At 43.1% G+C, this 24,469-nt stretch overlaps 2 protein-coding genes across 3 annotated transcripts in view; both read right to left on the bottom strand.

The window, feature by feature from the left end:
• LOC109906103 (retinal guanylyl cyclase 2-like) overlaps nucleotides 1–5,128 on the bottom strand; it is a 34,405-nt gene extending 29,277 nt beyond the window's left edge. Inside the window, exons 1-2 of the mRNA XM_020503761.2 lie at nucleotides 4,618–5,128; nucleotides 3,597–4,418 (exon numbers count right to left, since the gene is read on the bottom strand). Of these exons, the coding sequence (XP_020359350.1) occupies nucleotides 3,597–4,341 (745 nt within the window). The 5' untranslated portion in view covers nucleotides 4,342–4,418; nucleotides 4,618–5,128. The remainder of the gene's footprint in view (nucleotides 1–3,596; nucleotides 4,419–4,617) is intronic.
• A 6,436-nt stretch (nucleotides 5,129–11,564) lies between these two features.
• Nucleotides 11,565–20,543, bottom strand: LOC109906101 (WSC domain-containing protein 1-like). Of its 2 annotated transcripts, none has more exons than XM_020503759.2 (10): nucleotides 20,175–20,543; nucleotides 16,214–16,459; nucleotides 15,646–16,106; nucleotides 15,314–15,428; nucleotides 13,936–14,120; nucleotides 13,631–13,752; nucleotides 13,292–13,466; nucleotides 12,901–13,065; nucleotides 12,498–12,698; nucleotides 11,565–12,295 (listed from the first exon to the last, which is right to left on the bottom strand). In XM_020503759.2, the coding sequence occupies exons 3-10, from the start codon at nucleotides 16,073–16,075 to the stop codon at nucleotides 11,943–11,945; spliced, it is 1,746 nt and encodes a 581-aa protein (XP_020359348.1). In that variant the 5' UTR covers nucleotides 16,076–16,106; nucleotides 16,214–16,459; nucleotides 20,175–20,543; the 3' UTR covers nucleotides 11,565–11,942. The 2 variants fall into 2 exon arrangements, with proteins under 2 accessions (XP_020359348.1, XP_020359349.1); XM_020503760.2 differs by having other exon boundaries at nucleotides 16,275–16,459; nucleotides 20,175–20,520.
• Nucleotides 20,544–24,469: the final 3,926 nt, after the last annotated feature.

Genomic DNA, 24,469 nt, shown 5'->3' with positions numbered 1-24,469 from the left:
TGTTTTGTTTGTCTATTTCTATGTCTGGCCTGATATGGTTCTCAATCAGAGGCAGGTGTTAGTCATTGTCTCTGATTGGGAACCATATTTAGGTAGCCTGGGTTTCACTGTGTGTTTGTGGGTGATTGTTCCTGTCTCTGTGTTTTGCACCAGATAGGGCTGTTTTTGGTTTTCCACGTTTATTGTTTTTGTTCGTTTATTCATGTCTAGTGTCTTTATTAAAAAACATGAATAACAACCACGCTGCGTTTTGGTCCGCCTCTACTTCACCTAAAGAAAACCGTTACAGTTTCAGCCTAGCTCAGTGCTTTCTGTGGTGGAGGGGCAGCCAGCGGAAAATACAGAGCGTTGGCATTGTTAATCTTCTCTAGTTGCGCCGTGATTGGCTCAGGATTCTGTCACTTATGGGGGGACACAACGTCTCTGCAGAATCTACAGGGAGAGCTAGCCAGTTCAAGCCAATTTGGGTGCTACCATAGATTTACATTAGAAGTGCCCATCTAGCATGACTTCTGCCACATTGAAAACATCTGAAAACTCGAAACTCGGAAATAAGTGAGTTCAAGACAACTGGGAACTTGGAGAAAAAACGAGCTACGACTGGGAAAATATCCTTTGAACGGACAACCAACTCGGAATTGCAAGACGGGAACTTTGGTCTCTTTCTAGAGCTCTGACCTGAAGATCACTTATATCATAATTCAACCTTGTTTTTTCAGAGTTCCAGGTGTCTTGAAAGCACCACAAATCCAGAGAATGTCAGACTTTGATAAAGTTTCAAGACAAAATTTGCCAACAAGAAAGATCACCACGCCACCTTCCTATTTAAGTGAGCACAGCACAACAACTCTGAGTTCAAAAATGTATTGTATGCTGCTGCATAAATTATGTAATATGCCAGGGGGATATTGGGGGATGTTTTTCAGAGGCAGGGACTGGGAGACTAGTCCGGATCGAGGGAAAGATAAACATAGCAAAGTACAGAGAGATACTTGATGAAAACCTGCTCCAGAGCGCTCAGGACCTCAGACTGAGGCGAAGGTTCACCTTCCAACAGGACAACGACCCTAAGCACACAGCCAAGACAACACACGAGTGCCTTTGGGACAGGTCTCTGAATGTCATTGAGTGTCCCAACCAGAGCCCAGACTTGAACCCGATCGAACATTTCTGGAGAGACCTGAAAATAGCTGTGTAGCGATGCTCCCCGTCCAACCTGACAGAGCTTGAGAGGATCAGCAGCGAATACAGGTGCGCCAAGCTTGTAGCGTCATACCCAAGAAGACTCAAGGCTGTAACTGCTGCCAAAGGTGCTTCAACAAAGTACTGAGTAAAGTGTCTGAATACTTACGTACATGTGATTTGTTTTTTATTTAATAAAATGTGCAAAAAATTCAAAGAAATGTGCTTTGTCATTATGCTGTAGTGTGTAGATTGATGAGAGAAACAAAATGTAATCCCTTTTAGAATAAGGCTGTAACATAACAAAATATGGAAAAAGGGGTCTGAATCCTTCCCGAATGCACTGTACTGTATTACACTAATACTAAGTGTCTGTTGTGTAGTAAGCTATTAGTAACCCATGTGCCAATTTTGGTCCCTTTCCCCCTCAGAACTTAGCCTACTGTTCTTACTTGGTGGTGCACATGTAGCGGGTAATCTGTTTTTGAGAAATGTAACTGAATACTTTAAGAGCTTTTATTTTTCTGCTTATACGCCCTCTATTTATCCTACAGTTCTGACTTGGTGTACAGAGAGAATAGTGTAAGAATGGCCCATGTTCTGAATTCTGTCGCTGTACATTTCTAAAGCGCTGAACATAGTTATATTGACTAGTCCATCTTAGCTTACTCTCATTAATGTCTTAATCGAAATTATGGATTGCCTCTTATGCCCTCATCGTTCCCTTATGCTCTAGTTTGTACATCTCAATTGTTATAGGCCTATTGCTTATATAGGTCTCTCACTAGTACCTTGTTCATCAATTTAGGCAATGTTGGAATGATTTCATTGTTTAGCTTACTTTATGTATTATAATTAGCTCATGTGCTTTTCTTGAGGAGATACTATATAATGTTGTTGGGTCTGTAACCATGTTTGCCAGTGACATTCTCACCGTTCAAATATTTGTTATAAACAGTAACAGACCCATGTAATTCCAGTTGATATTGCAAGGGTTGTTTTGTTTGCGCAATATGCTGTGATACAACCTGGTTCAAGATAGTAACACACCACACAATGGGAAACCACACACTGAGTAAAGGAATAACAACATGAATTAATTCCATAAATAAAGTAAACACTCAACAATAATCAGATGAGGCATGAAGGTCAGTAAATTAGGTCTCAACTGCTAAAGACACAACGAAACAACCAAAGGTATGCATGGAGAGAGGAATCTCTTGCTGAACGGGGAAACAGTGGCTTTATGCCAGCTGAGCTTTCACAGGTGTGCCGCCCCAGCAGTGACAACCCTCCCATCTCACACACCTCTCCTACACTGCACAAATCAGCTCACACAAACAGCCCACTGAATACCCCTTTCAATACTAGATTGGAAGGAGAGGGGTGGTGTGTGTGTGTGTGTGTGTGTGTGTGTGTGTGTGTGTGTGTGTGTGTGTGTGTGTGTGTGTGTGTGTGTGTGTGTGTGTGTGTGTGTGTGTGTGTGTGTGTGTGTGTGTGTGTGTGTGTGTGTGTGTGTGTGTGTGTGGTGACTTAAAGCAGAGTAAAGTTAAGGCCTCAACATCTTGTTGAATGTATCTGAAATAACATCTGAATTTTTGTTGGTGTCCAACTTGAAAGTGCTGAACAAACAGGCCTAGCTCAGCTTACTGAACATAAATGTAATACTTTTCGTGTATGGTTCAAAAGTCTAAACTAATTTTTGAGTTTGTTATTATTGAAGGAGAATGTGGTTCTTATCGACTTACACAAATCCACAAGGAGTCAGTCGTAACCACATTTGTTTAAGGAAGTCAGCCATATCAGCTATGGTTTTTAAAAAGGCAGTAAATAATAAGGCTCCCCTGATAGCCATGTGTAGCAGTGGTAAGGATTCACTCCATAGTGCTGAAAGGAAAGCTCTGCTGGTGGGACAGCTTTATGTAGGCCATAACCGTTTTTGGGCACCTTGGTCACCGTTATAATGCAATTAATGTATTGTTTAGTGTTGTGTAGTGGCTTTGCTGACATGCATAAAAAAGTTTGCCCCACCAAGATTTACATGATAAAATCACCACTGCTTGTTGTACTCCAATGTGTGTAAACAAAGTAAACAAACACTTTATAGCCTCAAAACATGGTTAAAACTATAAAGTTGATATCATATCTTATAACCATTGCTCTTTCTATGAATTTGAGAGTGGTTACAGTTCTCCAGCCCCATCCCTCAGTGATTTGTTATTGTTTCAACTGTGGATTACCCCTTTAAACTGATCAGGCTAAGATTTTCTGTTGCCTAGTTAAATCAAATACAAATAAAAAGCAGTCTTGTGAGGCTTGATAGCATAGCCTGCACTTATTTCACTCGTATCTTTTCAGTAAACAAAACATAATATAACAAAATAGAAGGTAAATATGTTCTTAAAAACACTTGCCTTTGATCTCTCCAGCAGCCTGGATTCTGCTCAGTGTGCTTTCCATCTCCGTCTCGTTCATTCCCGCCGAAGCTACTATGCCAACGGGAAGTCCCTGGCTCCGCAGGGAGTTGGCCACTTTACCGGCGGTGTCTATCCAGATATCCTCATTGGAAGACACGATGCCGATGTTGGCCCAACTGAAATGCTTCAACACGGTGAACAACACCCGTGTAGGTGACGGCAGTGTCCGTGCGAAGGTTGGGTAGCTCTTGATTCGATCCAACTCATAGTTAATACATGCCCAGGAAAAGATAGCTTTATCCCAGTTTTTGCCCAAAAGTGAGGCTGCGTCACAGTATCCTGGATTCGTGGGTCCGACGAAACCGTCCACCATCTTCTCGTAGTACACAAATGTTGTCAATGCTTTAGACGTTTCACATGCTTCTTGCAGGATCACAAAGTCCAATTTGCTGCCCAAATCTAAACTGAAATCCTCGTTTATCCTGCCCACGGCCAGTTTAGCGGCCAGCGCAGGTAGGGCCTTGGAGTAGACCGGGTCGCAGTTCCAGGGCCCAAGAACCCCAACTTTGAAGATTAAACACTGGACACAGCATGGAAACGTCAAAACCCCGAGCAGGACCCATAGCAGAAAGTTATAGAATGGCAGAGTTGCAAGGCTGTGTCTGCTCTTGAAGATGGGGCCATAGGGATAGTTGGATAAATCCCATAGCACACCTCCAACATTCAGAGGAATATGTTGCATTATCCTGCTGGAGTATCCGTATTGGTGAGCTGTGATCTGATCCTACATCAAAGCATTATACACCAAACCAAAAACATCTGCAAAAAAAAGATTAGGTTAGCCTATTCATTTGAACATAATTTATAATAAGAGTTAGGCTACTTCAAAGTTTTAAAGACTGCATAAAGTTAACACAAAGTAGACTATATGAGAGTGAGATCACTGTATTTGATAGCATGTTATCTCAAAGAGACACTCTTGAATAGCATAGCTTTAATCATAATATGTTGCACTTACCATTGCTTTCTTTGGCCTTTTTGAAAGCTGTGAATAGGAGGATAGTTTTTTTAACACTCCTGTTTTTTTTGCAGTAATCCTCACCTCACCTTTCCAGTATTCTCTATATTTTCACTCATGTGAAATGTCATACCGTTGCCCAGTTGAAGCCACAACACCTCATTATCTTTCTGGTCTCTACCATAAAGTGAGGCAGAGGCAGGAGCCTCAGGAGCGCCGTTGTCTGTCAACTTCAGCACCCTGGAGAGATCCTTACATGCTGTTGTTGGCGCTTGAAGAGGCTAGCGCACCGTACACAGGTCTGCTCCACCACACACAAGTAACATTTTTCTCACCTTATAATGTTAGCTCATTAGAATCGAACAGACTAACATTATGTATCCGTGTAAAGTATCCTTCTTGACAAGCAAAGGATACCTGATGCTCAACAGGTTGCAGAAACGTAGACTACAAAAGCATCCAAAATAAAGCGATATTTTCAATGTAAAACGTATTTATTTTCAATGTCTAATGAATATATATTATAAATTATAGCAGGCCAAGATCAACCACGCCAATTCAATCAAAGCCCTTTCAAAGTGACCTGTAGGCAAAACGGGTGCTGCACCCGGACCTAATCCATATTCGGTAAGGCACACTATAAGAGGATTGTCAATGTACGTTGGAGTCTCAGAAACACATATCCCACACACAACGCCTTGTCAAGATAGTAGCCTAGGCCTATATTCTGCAGAAAATCACATTTGAATTTAAATAGAGGGCTCTAAAGAAATATATTTATACGTTTTCTATTTGGCACTAATAACAGTGATGAAGATGAAAAACAAAGTATTTTATCTAGGGTCACATAACTTATTTATTTCCTTTGCCATGGAGACAGCTTGTTGCATGAACACTATGCACCGAACCATAATTGGTCAGATGCGTTTATGTGACAATGATAGGCCTCCCACTTATGTTGAATTTGCTCTTAGGTGTAGAGGGAATAATTAATGTTAACGAAGGGTTTTCCCTGCGCCTGTATCCCCTGAGCTCCTCAATATTTGCCTGTGTCAGTCATTTCAGCTGTTTTGACGACGTGTTTCAGGAACCCAGTGCCATTTTAGACAGATTAGGCTAGTGGCAGGACCCCCCCAAAAAAAATTATACCCCTACCAGAGGTCGATCAAAACACAACCATATTTTTTCACATCTCTAATGTCTCCCATTTATGAAACAGATGGTTGTGTAAAAATATTTTACTCCAAAACTGAACAAAAAAATGCAGAATAATGGCTGGCTGGAGAGATACAATAGACGGAAATATCAACTATAAATATTTATGATGAATGTAAACTAAAATGTTTGGTAGCTGATTAATAGACAACTCAAGAAGTCAAATTGGCTCTCATTCAGCACTGTATGGTGCTGCCTGACAAGACATACATACAGTTGCACGTCTTTTGATGTTGTGGCTATTCTAACTGGCTCGAAGGAAAACAAGTGGGCTCAGACATCGAAATGAAATGTTTTGGGGTCCAAGGTTCCAGCACATCTCAATGTGCATCACAAATGCAGTGAGCCAGAGGGAGGTCATGTTGGATTCAGGCAGCCTTATTGGAATAGCAATAAATCAAAGCTTCACAACAAATCAAAGCTTACTTCTAAATAATAAGAAGGAGACTTAAGAGCCCAATAATGGAGGCACAGGATATAAAAAGATTATTTGATGAAAATGTGTTTTTGTCCTTTTAGCCCTTACAAACCCATTGAATAAGAGATTCACTACATTGAACAACAGATAGTCCATCCCAAAAGGAAGCTTGTTCTGAAGTGTCTGTCCTTGTATCTGAAAGATCAGGAAACATTTATTGTTTTTTATTTGACGTATTTAACCCCTTGTTTTTTACACTAAACAGTCTCCATATATAGTTCCATTAATGTTTTCAGCTGGTACCGGGGACCTTCAGACTGGTCTTGTCAGGCCTGTGGGCGACATGTATGTGTTCATGAGAGTCTCACCTTTCCGCAGAGGGGTCGTTTTAGTGTGTAGCCCAAACTGGACACTACAGACAAAAGTTGCCATATTGCATTTTGGACTCCATTATGGATTCGGAGACAACTCTAGGGGGGCCCCCTAACATAATTGCAAGAGGCTAAACATATAAAATCCAAAGAGGAATATTAGACTGAAAAGAAATGACCGTTTTCACCATCTCAGCCCACTTGTTTAACTTAAATCCGATAAGATTACAACAGCCACAACATCAAAAAACCTGTAACTGTATGTATTTTTGTCAGGCAGGATCATAAAGCACTGAATTAGAGCAAATCTGACTTGGCAAGTTCTCTATCAAAGATATTCTCTGGTACTTTTGTAAACTTTTTAGCCAGTAGTTCTGAAACTAGTGCCCACTAGCCAAAAGTGGTCCCTGAAAATTGCACACTACACCACGCATTGCCAGTTGTCACTCAAATAGCGAAGGTCTAAAGCTCATTGGTTGGAACTCGAATTGCTAGTGGGCTGGCCCGCGTGGGGGAAAATGTAGGGAAAATGGCGCCACACAGCTTCCAGTAAACAATCACTTTCAAACTAGGGATTTTGTGGCTAATTGAGGTAAAACAGTAATTCTGCTCATAGATTATGCATGTATGAACCACAACCCCCCACCCCCTCCAGCCATTATTTATTCTGCACTTACCTAGTTTAACGGGTGTTTTCCTTAGAGCTGATTACAATAACCACAACATCAAAACACATGGGTAACTATGTGTTTTTGTCAGGCAGGACCATACAGCACTGAATGAGATCACATTTTTAGCAATATCAGCGCTTGCAATATTGGGTTACATGAGTTTATGTGGCCCATCTCCTCTTGGCCCGTGTTCTGCACTTTTTTACACAACCATCCGTTTCCTAAATGGGAGACATTAGAGATGTAAAAAAAATACAGTTGTGTTTTATCCTACCTTTGGTAGGAGTATTTCAAAAACTAAAGCCCTTTTTGAGGATTGGCCCTAGCCTAGATACAAACATCTGGCTTTTGGCATCGGGACTCGCTAAAAACACTGCACTTCGAGTGACTTTTCATAGGCAGGTCAGGAGAGCATTTTTGCTAACCCTAACCCTTTTCCTAACCTTAACATCATTCTCCTAACCTGCTACGTTAATTATCCTAACCTGCTACAAAAAAGTTGTATCACGTTTTTAGGGAATCTCTTTTGACATGACAACATATATTTGAATATGGACAGGCCTACTATATTTGAACCCGGATAAAAATAATGGATTATCTCCTATGACTAGATAAGCCTTTACTATTTCATTTGCATCCTGGGTGGTAGGCTATGGCTGTGTGTGCGTGTGTTTATGTTTGAGAGAGAGACACACAGAGAGATAGATCGAGAGCGAGAGAGAGAAAGCGAGTGAAAAAAAAGAGAGAGAGAGAGACAGCTAGACAGAGAGAGAAAGTGCTGGGAGGTGGGTCGAAAAGCAACTCCACCTTTGCTGACCCATATCCCGAGTAAGCTGATGAGCCTCTTAAATGCAACACCTTGACACCTCTCTCCTGCTGCCAGAAATAGGGGAGAAAAATGACGCTCAGCAGAATACACCATGCAACTAAACATACAAAATCACCACACACAAATCATACTCATGAAATGAATGTGTACACATGCTTTTCTATCGTGCAGTTCTGTCAAAAACTAGTCCATGGATACAACTAATATTTATTATTGTCATACCTGGACAATATATGCCTATGGAATGGCTATAGTGTGCATTACTTGTCCTGTTCGAATGCTCTATAGGTCTTACCCTGACCCAATCTGGTGGATTTTATATATAATCACTGATAAAGACAGGAGAATGTGAACTGGTGAGTTAGGTCTGATGTCCCTGGCACAGCATTTAGGTATATATATTTATTAATGTTGAGGTAAATTGCAGGTTCAGACATAACACATCTTAGTAACCTCTTGATTAAACGTTTGCTTATTCTTCCATAGTCACAGTAGTGGTATGGCGATGGTGAATCGACCACAGACAAGATAAGCGGAAAAAAGTATATTTTGATAGAACTATCCCATAATATTGTTTAATGTCCACATGATGGCGCCAAGTGTACATTAGTCTGGAAAAACAATAGACTTGAACATACCAATACCAATCTCCAATCTGTATTTTAGCATTCCCTTTCACCAAGTGGCACTGGATAATATTAACCTGTAGCGGGGAGTGAGTAAAATCACTGGGGAAGCCAAGCCATGTTACAACCTACACTGTCATCAGGCCAGGTAGTTCTGAGGCATGGACCTTGGGCTCGGGTCCTCCGAGAGTGAGAGAAAAAGAAAGAAAAAAAGAAAGAAAGAAAGAAAGAAAGAGAAAAAGATAAAGAGAGAGAGAGAGAGAATTAGCGAGAGCATAGTTAAATTCACACAGGACACCGGATAGACAGGAGAAATACTCCAGATATAACAGACTGACCCCAGCCCCCCAACACATAAACTATTGCAGCATAAACACTGGAGGCTGAGACAGGAGGGGTCGGGAGACACTGTGGCCTTGAATGGCATTGGTGGTACAGCATGGTTAAACAAGTTAATGTTTCAGACATTTTCAGACCACTAAACAACTATTGATTTAGAACCACAGAGTTACCGCAAGTCGCAAAGAAATCAGGAGATGCCTCCACTATTCCAGCACCATTTCAACTTCAACATTTAAACATCATCAAATCACCTATGCTTAGTCTAATACAGTGGCAACTGAAAGAAACCAAAAACAATTTTGTCCAATCAACATAAGCTAAATACGATGCGGCTGTCTATGGTTCTGTTTCTGTTCGTGTGCGTGGGCGGGCGTTCGTGCAAATACAAAAACATGTTGACTCACCCTACTTGTAGAGAAACACCAATGCCATCCTCCTCTCTTTCATGCTGATGAAACGGTCTTTCACTCTGTCATACAGTACACGCTTTTATTTGATGTTGTCCTAGGCTACCTGGCTAAAATGCTTGCTCACTACTGGTAGCCTAACTTCCATTCATGGGCAAAATTAGCTAGTTAACATTAGCCTTCTACATCTAGCTGCATATTGTATTTCCATCCTCTCAGGCCAGGGGCACAACAATGTATGAATAAATGGTGGATCAGAATTGCTGTTAAAATCATTGGCCAGTACAGAGAATGAAGTAAAACTACAAGTCCAAATCCCAATCTCCATCCATGGCTAATTTAGGAATAGCCACAGGAGGACAACAACACAACTAGATGCAACAATTCAAGTTGTTTCTATTAATGACGTATGCTCTCACAATAATTTTTCACTGCCACGACCATTCACAGTTGAGCTCGCACAGATCAACACTGATTGGACATTTTTTCTTTTTCGTCAAGGGAGGCCAAATTCTTGTTGGCTTCCCTTGCATTCAATGCTACGTGTGGCAACAATGTCATACTCGTTTGGACCAGACAGCATCAGATAGGTGGCCTACACGTAGAGAGACAGAGGGGCGCTGTTCACTCACTCTGATGCTTTCTCCTGTGAGATACATTCAGCCTCTTGCGAATTGAAGGAAAATTATGAAAGACAGAAAGATTGTATCTTTTTTTTGTACTTTGTTTGGGAAGCCTGGCTTTCCTTGGCATCCATGAATACACACCACTGATAATAACAACCTTACTTCGGCCTCCAATAGAAAAATGCGCTCAGCATGTATTCCCCATTTCCCAGAATCCCATGTTAATATTTTACACCCAAGGTTTCTGCTTAAATATACCTTTTTATTTTCAGGATATACACACTTTATAATGTGTATTTGTGTAATAAGGCCTAAAAGGAATACAACATGTAGTTCTGTATTTTGAACTATCACTTTTATCTCTTTTCCAAAAAACATTTAGCAAATATTTCCCATCAGTGTATCGAATGCTGTAGACAGGGAGAGACAGAGAGAGAGAGACCAAGACAGAGAGAAAGAGAGAGAGAGAGAGAGAGAGAGAGAGAGACAGAGAGAGAGAGACCAAGACAGAGATAAAGAGAGAGAGAGAGAGAGACCAAGACAGAGATAAAGAGAGAGAGAGAGAGAGAGAGACCAAGACAGAGATAAAGAGAGAGAGAGAGAAAGAGAGAGAGATAAAGAGAGAGAAAAAAGAGAGAGAGAGAGAGAGAGAGAGAAAAGATACAGAGAGAGAGAGAGAGAGAGAGAGAGAGAGAGAGAGAGAGAGAGAGAGAAAAGATACAGAGAGAGAGAGAGAGAAAAGATACAGAGAGAGAGAGAGAGAGAGAGAGAGAGAGAAAGATACAGAGAGAGAGAGAGAGAGAAAAGATACAGAGAGAGAGAGAGAGAGAGAGAGAGAGAGAGAGAAAGATACAGAGAGAGAGAGTACCATATTACACAATTGTAAATCCAGACACTCTGGTACATAGTGCATCGCCCACACAAGCAGTGCTGCTGCGCTTATCAGCTCAGTACAGATTAGTATAGAGGACTAGAGACTTGCCCCTCTTCCCTGAGCTAAACCTGCAGGCTGGGACTGTATGTCTGGTCTTGTCCAGGGCTGCTCTCTTGAGCTGGGACAGATCATTCTGTCATGGGCCTGCTCACTCTCACTCTCCCTCTCCCTCTCCCTCTCCCTCTTCTTCTCTCTGGGGATGTAGCCCTCAAAATACAACCTGACATCATTTTCCCACTTCCCTTGGCTGTAGTGTAGTTGATCCCTCAAGATAGTTTTTGAATAGTGGTATATTTTGTCTAATTCGGTTACTTGATGGTCTAATTATGCTTATGTATTAACACCACCTTATAAACACTCCAATGTTAACTCATATTACAACAGTATCCCTTTCTGAAGACGTTGCTTGCATTAAATCATTTAAATGTCACTTTATTATGTTGTAATCCAATATATAGTTTGTATATTTTAATCACAATAACAAAATTCAAAAGTGGGTTGAACCACAGAATGTAGCCTATAGTTCTTATAGGATGTACCATTTATTTAGAGTTTATTTAAAACAGAGGAAACCATTGTTTGGTACACTTATAAGTTCACCCCCAATGAGGCAATGTCCCAAAAAGCATAACAATTCTAAAACAGAAAGACAGTTCTTTGATAAACCAGTGCTTCTAAAACATAGAAAGTGTTCTGTGAGAATAGCCTCTGTGTATATGACTATGTTTCCTTTGCATGGCACGCTCCTGATATGAAACACTTTCTCTTGGGTTGGATAGGGGGTACCCATCCATCCGTGCCACCACAGCTAAAAGGCAGTGTAAACCGAGGAGGGACAGGGTAGTGGACGAGGTGGAGATCAGGGTTATCAGAGTTTAGCTGTCCATCATCTGGGCAGGTACTCCAGTGGAAGGCCTGTGTGGTTGCTGTCCCGGAGAGCCTGGTCCACCGCATGGATCAGTCCATCTATCAGTCCTCTCATGTCGGGTGTGAAGGGGTCGAAGGTGGGCTGCCGGACCCCGGAACGTTTGAAGTGTCCATCCTGGTTGCTCTCGGCACACAGCAGTTTGTCCTCTGTCACTGTGGTGTTGAGGAAGGAGGTGATGGATCGTAGCTGGGGCACCAACGCTGTCTGGAGTTCCTCAAAGTGGACCACTAGGACCCGCCGGCCGAACCGCAGCCAGTCCAGTACGTGCGACGCCCACCAGGAGGCGTAGCTGCCTACAAACTCAGGCCACTCTACAAGGGGGGAGCATATTATTGTCCAGTACTTTTCAGAAAGAACAATGTCAACTCACACAATGCAGACAGACACACAGACCCTCCCTCCTGCAATAAAAAAAAAACGGTCCCAGGAGATCTCCTACTTTGGCTGGTGTACTATACCGTACATGACTTATACATGCCACAATCAAACCCAGATTTCAGGCTGGCTCTGTACCTTTGGTCTTCCAGTGATGATCAGAGGCGTATCCCAGATGTCCTGCACACTTCCTGTTGAACTCAGCCATGAGGGAACGGTACGGGCTCCTGATCAGCAGGATGACAGAGTCATACATCTCTATCTCTCTCCTCCCACTCTCATGTGTTTTCACACAGATGGTCCGACCACTCTTCCAGTAATCCTTCTCGCCTTTGAAGCCTACACAACACCAAGACACAGATACACACACCATATGGGAAATATTTTGTTTTCGTCATTGGCCGTATAGGCCAAGCCAGACAGAGGGGTATGGATGATAACTTCATTTTTTTAAATCTTGAATTTATTATGGACTGAGGCAAATAGCTGGATCTGCACAACAGGCCAAGGACAGAAGTGGCTGTACAGTATAGGAGCTGACCTCTGTTGTAAAGGGTTCCATCAAAGTAGTAGCTGCCTGTGTAGTATCCTGTGGCCAACTCTATGAGGTGTCTGACCCAGGTGTTGCCTGCTCCTGGGAAGCTGGAGAGCGCTACCAATGAACTGGACTTCTCCGGTAGGAACTTCCTCTCTGTGCATCTGGAGTCTGGGAGAAAGAAGGAATTTAACATTTTAAATCAGGATGGGAATTGTACATAGTCTGCTCAGAAACGTACTGAATTGCAGAAACACAATTTGAACATCTTGAGTGGAATTGCGTGGTGCAAAGTGGAGTTTGGTGTCATGCCGGAGTGGTGCTTAAAATGATTTCACAAGGTTGGCTGTATTGGATTTGAAGGAAGAATGCTTTTTTGGTTGTCTGACCGTGTTACCTTGGACAGGTGTCTGGTAGACCTGGTAGAAGCGCTGGAGGGTTGATGGTAAGGAGGCCTCAGTGGTGTTGCTCTGTGAACAGTGCTCCTCCTCAGCCGGCTCATGGAGAGTGAAGTCAGGAGTAGCGTAACCACAGAAACAGTCCGAACTCCTCAGCATAGCCAGAGGAAACTCCTAAGGCCAGGCAAATGTGGTCACACTTCAAACAAACTAAAACGTATAATGGGTTTATAAGACATTCAAAAAGTCTTCATAAGCACGTCGTAAATGCTGAAACAATGTATTTATAAGCATCGTTATACTGTAAAATCCTGACAACGGCACCCTAGGGGTCCAACCTTGTTCATGCAGGCCTCTATGCAGGACTGGGAGGTGAGGTTGGGCTGGAGCACATGGACCAGAGATGTAGAGGAGCTGTTCTCAGGCTCCCTGAAGCAGCCGCGGTAGCGCACGTTCCTGTCTGCAAACACAGAAGAGGTAGTTTGCATACCTGAACATTCCCTGTAAGCAGAGCCCTAGACGTGTCTGTGTGGGTGTGTAACAGATGTGTGTTCTCCTGACAATGAATGCGATGCTTTATCAGCTTGACTCAATCTCCTGCTGTTCCCCAGCTCTTAGATTGGACCAGGTCCCTGATACTCACATCTCCTCTGGCCTGGAAGCACATCCTCCACCGTGAACACTGACAGGCGCCCAACACCTCCACAGGGGGAGCCTTTCTCCCCTTTACAGTCCAAGTTACACTCCTCGTCTCTCACACGCAGGCTGGTGATGTGGTTGCCACAGTAACACTCCGACCCATACTCCAGACCAGCAAACTGGTAGCCACTGTAATAAATGACATTCAGATAGATATAAAACTCTGGTAAAAGTTAGCATCAACTCACAAAGTATTCACAACACATCCGTAATCACTAAATAATCTGGTTCTTTGTAAAAGAAACGTATTTCATATATTGACTTCCTAAAAATTATTATTTTTCAAGAGTAATCTTTGTCTATAACTATGCTGAACCATACGTGTATCACGAGAACATACAGTATGTTAATAATGAATTCAACAGCAATGCAAATGCAGCACGCTCCTCAACCCTAGGGGTTAATTAGGGGAGCACTGAATGTCTCGCTCCCTTTGCTCTGCTGCACAATTAATACTGACAGAGACTGAAGCAGTCTGCCTGCCTGTCGCTCCCTAGTCCCTCACTGTAGATCTCTCCATCTCTCCACCCCCCCCTCCTCAACTCCTTCAACATCTTCCCTGGGAGACCAGAGACTACAACACTCCTCACTGCTCCTCTGCTCACACATCCTTCACCCTGGGACAAACCAGCTAGTGCTCTGCTCCTGCAACTGTAGATCTGTGCTTACTCTCTTCCCCACAAACTCTCTTCCATTACTAGTTAATACAAGTAAAGTATTCTGGAACTCCTCGGGTGAGTCTATGCCTATGCTATGCTAATTGTATGGTCTGCCTACCTGTGGGTGCATTCCAGATACACTGATTCTGTGCAGTTTAATCTGCAGAGATTATAGGAGGGGAATGGGGGTTATATAATTGTCACGTTCTGACCTTAGTTCCTTTGTTTTGTCTTTTGTTTTAGTATGGTCAGGGCGTGAGTTGGGGTTGGCAGTCTATGTTAGTTTGTCTATGATTTTCTATTTCTGTGTTTAGCCTGGTATGGTTCTCAATCAGAGGCAGCTGTCAATCGTTGTCCCTGATTGAGAACCATATTTAGGTAGCCCATTTTCCATTGTGTTTTGTGGGTGGTTGTTTCCTGTTTAGTGTTTTTGTTTCACCTTTCAGGACTGTTTGTTTGTCGTGTTTGTTGTTTTGTCTAGTGTTGCATATTTCATTAAATAATATGAACACTTACCACGTTGCACCTTGGTCCTCCTCTCCTTCCCCAGATGACAAGCGTTACAATAATGTTGATGATATGCTCCTCCTGAGATGTGAAATACTTCCTGTGTTATGAAAGATCTGATAATAGTGTGTTGAGGCAGGATGGAGAGACAATTACCTCACTGAGCAGGTATCCTGGCACATGGTGCTGGTCATTTTGCGGAAATCAGTGGATACAGATCCTCTCAAAGCCCGCTCCTTGGAATTGTCCAGGAAGCAGCCCATGTAAGAACCTTGCCATGAGAGCAAACAAACACACATACATAAAATAGCAAATCATTAGTTACAGGTTAAGTCATTTGTCATTGTGTTACTTCATTTTGTCAACCACTTTTTCAGATAATGTCTCCAAAACTTGAGACAGCTAATTTATAGAATACAATAGCCCTTCAGAATCTCCATTCTCAATGGCAGAGAATAATTTTCCTCATTTCTGGGATAGGTAGGTACCTTTTTGAGGCACATTCCTCCTGGGGGTGCTCCTCTCCACCTGTGACATATCCTTCTCCGTCATCAGGCTGTGGAACCAGCGCCGCCGCAGGTGTCGGATCTCCAGATTCCTCGACATGAGCCAGCGTGTTCCAGTCCTGTCATCCAACAGGCTCCCAGGCTGGTACCCCTGTACCCTGGAAATGATCTGTGAGCTCCTGCCCCCGTAGCCTCCTACCCTCACGGGTGGCATCCTCAGGGCCCAGGGTGGTGAGGGTAAGGAGGGCAGGGAGGACAGTGGAGGGCTGGTGGCCCCTCGCTGGGTCACCACCAGGTTGGCCCGTTGGAGCAGCAGGACGCTCCCTGCCATGATGTAGGCCACACCCAGGAAGAGCAGGAACAGCTGGGTCCTCCGGAGGAAACGCTGCAGTCTGTAGAGGGGCTTGGCCATCGATCCTCTCTTTATTTCATCCTGCCACTGGCTTCAAACATATACAGAGCTCTGGTGTAAATCATTCTATCTCAGTAACATACTCTCTTGTCTAGTCATCTCAGCAATACGATTATTGTGGACTACAATACTTCTCACCACGAGAGGAATAGGAATCAGGAGTTGGTGGAGCCTAGTCCTTAAATGTCCTTAGATGTACCTCGACCATGATCCACTCAAGCAAGAGGTTCCGCTCCATAGCTTGTTGCTGTACGTATCTTGACTGTAATGCGAAGACACAGCCTCTTGAATCAGGATGATTCAGCCCACCTTCTCCAGAGCCAATGGAAGGCAGTCTGAATAAGGTCAAGGTTCAGCTTTCTCTTCTTATCCTCAAAGATGAAACTACAGATAGGAGACACAGGAGAAATATTGTGTTACTGAGGCAGAGTGGTTATGGTTATATATGTCTCTATTATAAAGGAGAGGAGGTGAGCCTAAGTAAGTCACCAATTCCTCCTCTACAAGTTGGCAAACTATAAGTTCCATGTCTACTTGTTTACAATACGTAGTTGACATGCATGACACACAACCAATTGCCTGAATGGTCTCAAAACTAGATCCTTCTCTTGTCCGCGTAACCTCTCACCTTCATCTCAGACTCAGCTTTGGAATACGGCCCAGTCCTAAACAAAGGCTTGACATGTGGTGGCTTTCTTTCTCGCCAACACCAAGGGAGACCAGGGTGGAATGGAAATAAGCTTAGAGAAACATTCTTATAGAGTTTATAGAGTAACTAGCAGATGCAAGTTTTCCTTCACAAAAATAATAGTTTTAGTAGCGTTAGCCAGTGATGACATTATGTTTTTTTTACAAGAATGACTTATTTCCCCCACAATGCGAGATTCTCTGTGTCATCATCTAATCCATTACTTTCTGACATTAACTAACAGTGTGAGGTCAACACATTTAGCTCAGTCAGCTTTTCAACCCCCTCCCTTTCAGCAATAACAAACTTGCATTTGCAGGAACCAGATTGCAATCGTCAATCTCAACTGGGCCATACAATACTTTTAAACCTTGTGTTTCATTATAGAGGTAATGCCAGTTTTCCACTGAGGTAACTCAGTTTTCTACTGAGTTGTGGGTAGCATCTTCTTTCTTGAAAATTAATAAAACATAGGAACCCTGCAGTTTAAAGCTAAACCTTTCACTAAAGAATGTAGATTATTTCTCAAACAAAGCACATTTTAACCAGGACTTTGTGTATGGCATTTACAATTTAAGGCATTAATCACATGCAAAATAGGCTACTTTGAAATGGAGAATAAACCCTAAAACCATATTCAAGAAGTATAGGAAGGCTGGCAATAAAGCACTATCGTGACTAAGAGAGCCTTTACAGACAGATACATTTATCCTTCCAAAAACCAGCCAAATCTCTTAATAAGTTTCAGGACAAGATAAATCTCTTGCAGGGTCAGACAAATCTCTCGAATTTTCATCCAAATTCATATCCTGATATGCCAGACAGAGCTCCCTCTTACACATTTGATTTGTTTTGCCTCAGAGGAACTGCCTTGCCCCAGAGGAACTGCCTCGCCTCAGAGGAACTGCCTCGCCTCAGAGGAACTGCCTTGCCCCAGAGGAACTGCCTCGCCTCAGAGGAACTGCCTTGCCCCAGAGGAACTGCCTTGCCCCAGAGGAACTGCCTCGCCTCAGAGGAACTGCCTTGCCCCAGAGGAACTGCCTCGCCTCAGAGGAACTGCCTTGCCCCAGAGGAACTGCCTTGCCCCAGAGGAACTGCCTTGCCTCAGAGGAACTGCCTTGCCTCAGAGGAACTGCCTTGCCCCAGAGGAACTGCCTCGCCTCAGAGGAACTGCCTTGCCTCAGAGGAACTGCCTTGCCTCAGAGGAACTGCCTCGCCTCAGAGGAACTGCCTTGCCCCAGAGGAACTGCCTTGCCTCAGAGGAACTGCCTCGCCTCAGAGGAACTGCCTTGCCCCAGAGGAACTGCCTTGCCTCAGAGGAACTGCCTTGCCTCAGAGGAACTGCCTTGCCCCAGAGGAACTGCCTTGCCTCAGAGGAACTGCCTTGCCCCAGAGGAACTGCCTTGCCCCAGAGGAACTGCCTTGCCCCAGAGGAACTGCCTTGCCCCAGAGGAACTGCCTTGCCCCAGGCAAGCACTGAGGCACTTCTTTAGTTGCTCTTCTTTGTTCTTCTTTTCATGTTGCTCCATACTTCCTGGAACCCACGGACTGTCTTCAGGTGCAGTACAGACGAGGTGATGATCATAAACATAGTCGAGCTCTAGAGTAAGCGCCCTTTCATATGCTTTAGCCTACTTTCACATCTTAGACAATCTTGTACATTTTGCCAGTTTAAATTTGTTTTTTTCCAATAAATAAACCTTACTGTTGCATTTCTGCAAATTATTTTATTTTTGTGACCAAATTTATATAAATGTATTTGTTTTTATAAGACAGGAGCATCAGTCCAAGAGAATCAGTTATTTGTATGTATATATTTCTGTAAATTCTGACCCAGATTTTAGGGTATGAGCCGAGACTATGCTAAGCCAAGGACAGCCTCTGCATTCGTGACCTGTGTGGAATACACTCAGCCACTCCTGAGAGTGGTCCAGGGCCGGCACTTACCAATCCTTTAAGAGCCAGCCAGCAAGGGATATATATGTAGTGCTGCATTAATATTTTGTTAGTAAATGGAACATCTTGGGTTATTTACACTTTGTTTTTCATTTCCATTTGCAGATTGATGGGCCAAGCCATAAACAAGCCACACTCACTAAAAACCACTCAATAAATGGCTGCAAAAATGATTGCAAATGCCACATCCTGAACACCTTTTTATTGACTACTGAAATAAAATGGATCCATGTGTAAAGAATGAGTATCTGCACCGAGCTCTGCTGCAACGAGACTTAGTGTATTTATTGAAGAACACATACCTGCAAGTGTGTTTAGCAGAAAGATTTAACTGCAGTTACAGAATGTTCTGTTGTAATATTTTGCTTCATCTGTCTATAGCTGATGTTGGAAATGGTATGAATCCCCTACTGGGTCTTCCATTGAATTTGTATTGAAGATGAGTATTTTTGTAAATCTATGATCCAACATAGCACAAGGGTGTTGTTTTTTCCTCCAGTTATGGCTTTGAGGAGGACATGTTTGTCTTCTGTCTACTCCACATGTGACTGGTGGCATGCTGGCATAATACCTGATCCTCTGACACATTCATTTCCATCTCCATTTTCCCAACCCTGACAACTAGTCTCCAACCATTCTCCCTTGCAATCTTCCACCATTCCCCTTTTCCTACCATGGCCCCAGCTGCTGAACCCAAATGCCCAGGAGGCTGTAGCTTGTGATCCACCCTGGAACACAAATCAGCTCACACAAACAGCCCACTGAATACCCCTTTCAATACTAGATTGGATGGAGAGGGGTGGTGTGTGTGTGTGTGTGTGTGTGTGTGTGTGTGTGTGTGTGTGTGTGTGTGTGTGTGTGTGTGTGTGTGTGTGTGTGTGTGTACAAGAGGGGGGGGGGGGGGGGGGGTCTTTCTCTTGGTCTTTGTGGAAAGAAAACAGAGGGAGACATTCTCCACTGAGGGCTATGTAATGATCTGCTGTGTCTTGGGCATCAACCTAGCACCAATAAGGACTCACACTTGTATCATTGTTGTATCATATTTAAATTGGTTTTGAATTGAGACTATGTGGTAGAGCCCTTTCTAAATGCCATTATAAGTTGGGGAAAAGTGGGACCCTTTATATGGGGAAAGATTTGCCAAAAAATCATAGGTTAAATTTCAACTGATCAAAAACAATCTACTATCTATAATTCCACTTGTTTGCATCATGTAGATTTTCGCATGGCCTCGATGCATTATGTATGCATCACATCAATTTACAAGAACCTACAACAACCCTTTTAAATCACCAAAGTCACATTTGAGGCTATGTTTTCAATTGCCGTTCAGTAGTCTAAAAAGTTCACGGGTTAGACCATGCAGAAATGACTTATTAACACGTTAGAACATCAACATATAATAATTCCTAAATCAATACAGCTCCACAATTACAAACATACTGTAGGTCTTACCATAACGCCAGTATCTCGATAGTAGGCTAGGCTAAAACAAACGAATGAAAAACGAATCATTAACAAAAGCTACATATGTTAAACAAATTCTGCACATCCTTCATAAATGGCATCCGAGTGTTCAGTCCTTCAGTGTTTCTGAGTCGAATTGGCGCTCATCATTGTATGTGGCGATGTTTATGTCTCTTTGTTGGCCTCATCTCATTCTTTTTATTTTCACATGTAATGCCTTCTAACGCGAAGTCATTATAAAAACATTAATCCCAATATGTTAATCCTCGCCATGTCGCCTCGGTCACACACACAGCAGAGCAGCATCACGTTTGTCTCTATTCGCGCAAAGACCCAACTGTTTAACCGGACAGAGACAGGGATACAGAGCGCATGCTCTTCAAGGATACTCCTCACAGCTCACTGGGGGTTCGATGTGCACTGTGCACGTTTTCCACATTGTCTGCCTAATACAGCGTAATCCTTCATTCTATTACATTCGATAATATTTACATTATTTGTAAGAATCATATAAAATATAAAAAATAAGTATATTTACTTTCTGTCATCACATTCATTGTGATATCAATTAGGCTCCATCATGGAACATTGTCATTAATTTGTTTAAATACTGTGATTCTAGATAGGTGTCTGTAAAACCAGGGGCACCTATTATTAATGTCTGTGAAATATCGGTGAAAATAGAGATTGGCTTCTGATCTTTTTTTGCTGTAGACTGGAAGCTTCCGATGGAAAGGGAATATGTGTGGCTTGAATTTGAAATATGAGACTCCAACAGCTGCATCGGTGTTATGACATCGATGGAGCAATGAGATCAGCGCTAGCCTGAAATTACAAACGGGATGGAAGGGGTGCAGCTGTGGATGCTACATTGTCAGTTTGTAGTGCTAGTCTATTAGGCTAGGTTCAGGCCAATTCTGATATTTTTTCTCACTAATTGGTCTATTGGCCAATCAGATCAACTCTGAAAAAGATCTGATGTGAAAAGATTGGATGTGATTGGTCAAAAAAACAATTAGTGGGAAACATATCAGAATTGGGCTGCCTGTGTAAACACAGCCTGACTGACCTGTTAATGAGAATGGTTAGGACATAGGAGAGGGAAGACCTTCTGCTGGCTTCGCTTGTTTACCTGAAAAACAGAGGAGAAAAAAATAGAGTTATTTTTCTCTCTCTCTACACACACACACACACACACACACACACACACACACACACACACACACACACACACACACACACACACACACACACACACACACACACACACACACACACACACACCAGATGATTGTTTAACTGAATTCTACAGTGGGCTTGGTGCTAATCAATAGGCTTGGTTTTACTGTTGATGGAGAATATAGTGGCTGGAGAAAGAACAGGTCTTAGTGCAATTAGAAATGGATAGTCATAGTACTGATCAGATAGAGCATCACACTGCAGCTCTGGCCATTGCTCCCTGTCTCCCCTGCTAGATGGAACTAGTTCATCCCTGTGTGGTTGGGTCATAATGAACACACTGATTACTTTTCCTAATTAGAAACAGACACACGGAAAGGGTCTCTGTATAGAACAGCAGGTGAAGTATTACTGTAAAACATCTCATCCGTCACAGATCGTCACTGCAGTGCAAACTCCCACACACCTCTCCCATGGGTATATGAGCTTCATGCTGTATGACCTTCATGCTATCTTGAGCCTTTGGAGAAGCTCTCGTATTTACACTTACATTTCACACTGTACAGTCATTCTGCTCATATCGACAAAAAAAGCTAATTTATTACCCAGAGTGCCTTGTGTCAATGTGCACAACACCATGCAAACTACAAGTACTGTAATTACAGCTGACGCTGCCTGGCCCCGACCACAGTCTTGACAGAGGTATGCAGTCATATAAAATCTAATTAATATCAGATGCTAATGGATGCCTCTGCTTTGCCCTTGATGCAGATGAGAAAACCCTATAACTGTCGCAGGGACAGAGAATTAGCATAGCTCCCGATGTACCCCAGGCTGGAATGAACTCTCCAGAACTCTAAGGGTTCTAATTAAATCAAGAGGCAGAGATCTGTTCCCAGTTTTTCTAAAGTTATCTAACTGGATTTTGCCTATCGAATAGGATTAAATGCATAGAAATAGAACAAATAGAATGGGAGTCCCCATTCAATTCAATGATTCATCTGTTCTATTCATTCTATTTCTATGCATTCAATCCTTTCCGATGGGTGAAATTCAGATAGATACATTTAGAAAAACTGGGCCCAGGGGATAAAGAGGATTAATGTTAGGAGGCCTCTGTAAAGTAGACTATACCTCACCCTGGGTCTGGATTAACACCTTCTATACACTACAGGTTACCATCCATGCATGCAGGCTGCATATATAACACGGATATAAGACACAAAGGCTTATAGCATGACATTCCTGTGTCCTTTCCTTGGCTTTATATTACCGTCTATAAGCAAATAGAGTACAATGCATCTGACTCTAGTCTGTACACGGACTGCCTGCCAGTGACAGATATATTCATCAGTTTGCCGTGCAGTAATGTCCAAGATAATGTGTTTGTCATCTGGTCCGGACATACAAATCAGCTTATCCCCAGGGGCTAAACTGAATGAAGCAATGCATATTAGTAATGAATGAATCCAGGGCTGACTCAGTTCAACATTGACCTCCTTTACTATATGAAATGTCAGGAGTTGACATATCGTGGCAGTTCGGAGTTTCAGGATATGTTTTTATAATGTTTGTTTTTAGCCCCCCCCCCCCCCCCCCCCCTCCTCCATGTTTGTTAGCATCCATTGGCTATTTCTCTCTGCCCTTTCCACTTGCTTTGTTTGCATTCAGTCAGAGTACATTCACACGCCAGGAATGAAAGGGAGGGAGAGTTTTTGCCCTCTAGTTACCTGCAGGGATGGACTGAAACAGTGCCGCTTGAGTTGGCCTTTTATCATACAATGAGCCAAGAGCGATATGTCTGTCTATTGGTGCCAAGGGCGAAGGGGGAGCTGAACTTTAAAGTCCGCTTTCCACACTCACTTGACCATAGAGCAGTCACTTGGACGGAGCTGAGTGATTGGATGCTTGAAAAATACAGCCTCAGTCCATGCTCTAATTTTGCCATTTAGACTCTTCTCCTTCTCAGACTCAGACTGTTTCATCACTGCCTGCCTGGCCTGCACTCTTAGTGTAATGTTTTGTTTAGGATAATCTAAAATGTAAAAGGGATGGGTGCGTTGCAAATAATGTTTTTGTTGTTGCTTGATGACTATCATTTGTAAACTCTGGCATGCGGGCCAGAGATGCAATTTGTTTTATGGTGCCTTGTTACTTAGCTTTACATTTTTTGCTGGTAAACACATTAGTTGCAATGAGATGAAATGACATTGCTATAAATTGCTATTACATGTACCTCTCATTAGTGGGGGAGATGAATGCTGCTTTTAGTGGAGCTGGCTTAGTCTGATAGATGTGTCCATGTTGTTGATCCAGCATTAATGAAGTTATTAGTATGGACACTGGTAATGCAGGCTAATTTCTATTTCTACTGTGACATAATGGATTTGAGGCTCTGGATCAAGAAACTATAACAAATCTGATTGTGTCACATTTATTTTGATGAAGATATGCTGAGATAATGAAGACATCATTCAGCTCCCTGAAATCACTCAGAGCTTAGTTCAAATACTCATCCCCCTTTCAACCCCACAATTGCTTTGATTCTAGATTATACAAAGATTTATCGGTATAGAGACATTCAGATGGAGCCCTTTCATAGACCAGCTGACTCATAGAGACAGAGAGAGGAAAGAGAGCTGTGGGACTTTTTCGGGATGTGAGGGTTGTGCTTGGTTACGGAGAAGCCTGAGCTGTCACCTCCTCCACTGACATGGTCTCAGGGCAGCAGGGCAGGACTCAGAGCTGGCTGACTGGCTCGAAGTTGGCTGACTGGCTCAGAGCTCAGAGGGTGCGGGGGGGGGGGGGGTGGAACCAACAGACCCCGATCTGAACGTCCGCGGGCAGCCAGCAGGTTATCCAGCCGGATTGACAGGTCCACTAGCTGGTCGAACGGGAGGGTGGTGTCTCTGCAGGCCAACTCCTGTCGAACGTCCTCGCGCAGACTGCAGCGATAATGGTCGATCAGGACCCTGTCGTTCCATCCCGCACCGGCAGCCAGTGTCCGAAACTCCAGGGCGAACTCCTGGGCGCTCCTCGTCCCCTGCCTCAGATGGAATAGGCGTTCACCCGCCGTTCTACCCTCGGGCGGGTGGTTGAAGACT

This window comes from Oncorhynchus kisutch, linkage group LG15 (assembly GCF_002021735.2).
Source record: "Oncorhynchus kisutch isolate 150728-3 linkage group LG15, Okis_V2, whole genome shotgun sequence".
NCBI classification, from domain to species: Eukaryota; Metazoa; Chordata; class Actinopteri; order Salmoniformes; family Salmonidae; genus Oncorhynchus; species Oncorhynchus kisutch.
This window is presented reverse-complemented; position numbering and strand designations above follow the sequence as displayed.

Bases quoted from the DNA above. Each gene is read 5' to 3' on its own strand.
- LOC109906101 (XM_020503759.2), bottom strand. From the start codon at position 16,075: ATGGCCAAGCCCCTCTACAGACTGCAGCGTTTCCTCCGGAGGACCCAG. The intron at 13,753-13,935 runs GTGAGTATCAGG...CTGTGTTTGCAG, and splicing joins GCTTCCAGGCCAGAGGAGAT to ACAGGAACGTGCGCTACCGC. The intron at 13,066-13,291 runs GTAACACGGTCA...TCTTTCTCCCAG, and splicing joins CTACCAGACACCTGTCCAAG to ACTCCAGATGCACAGAGAGG.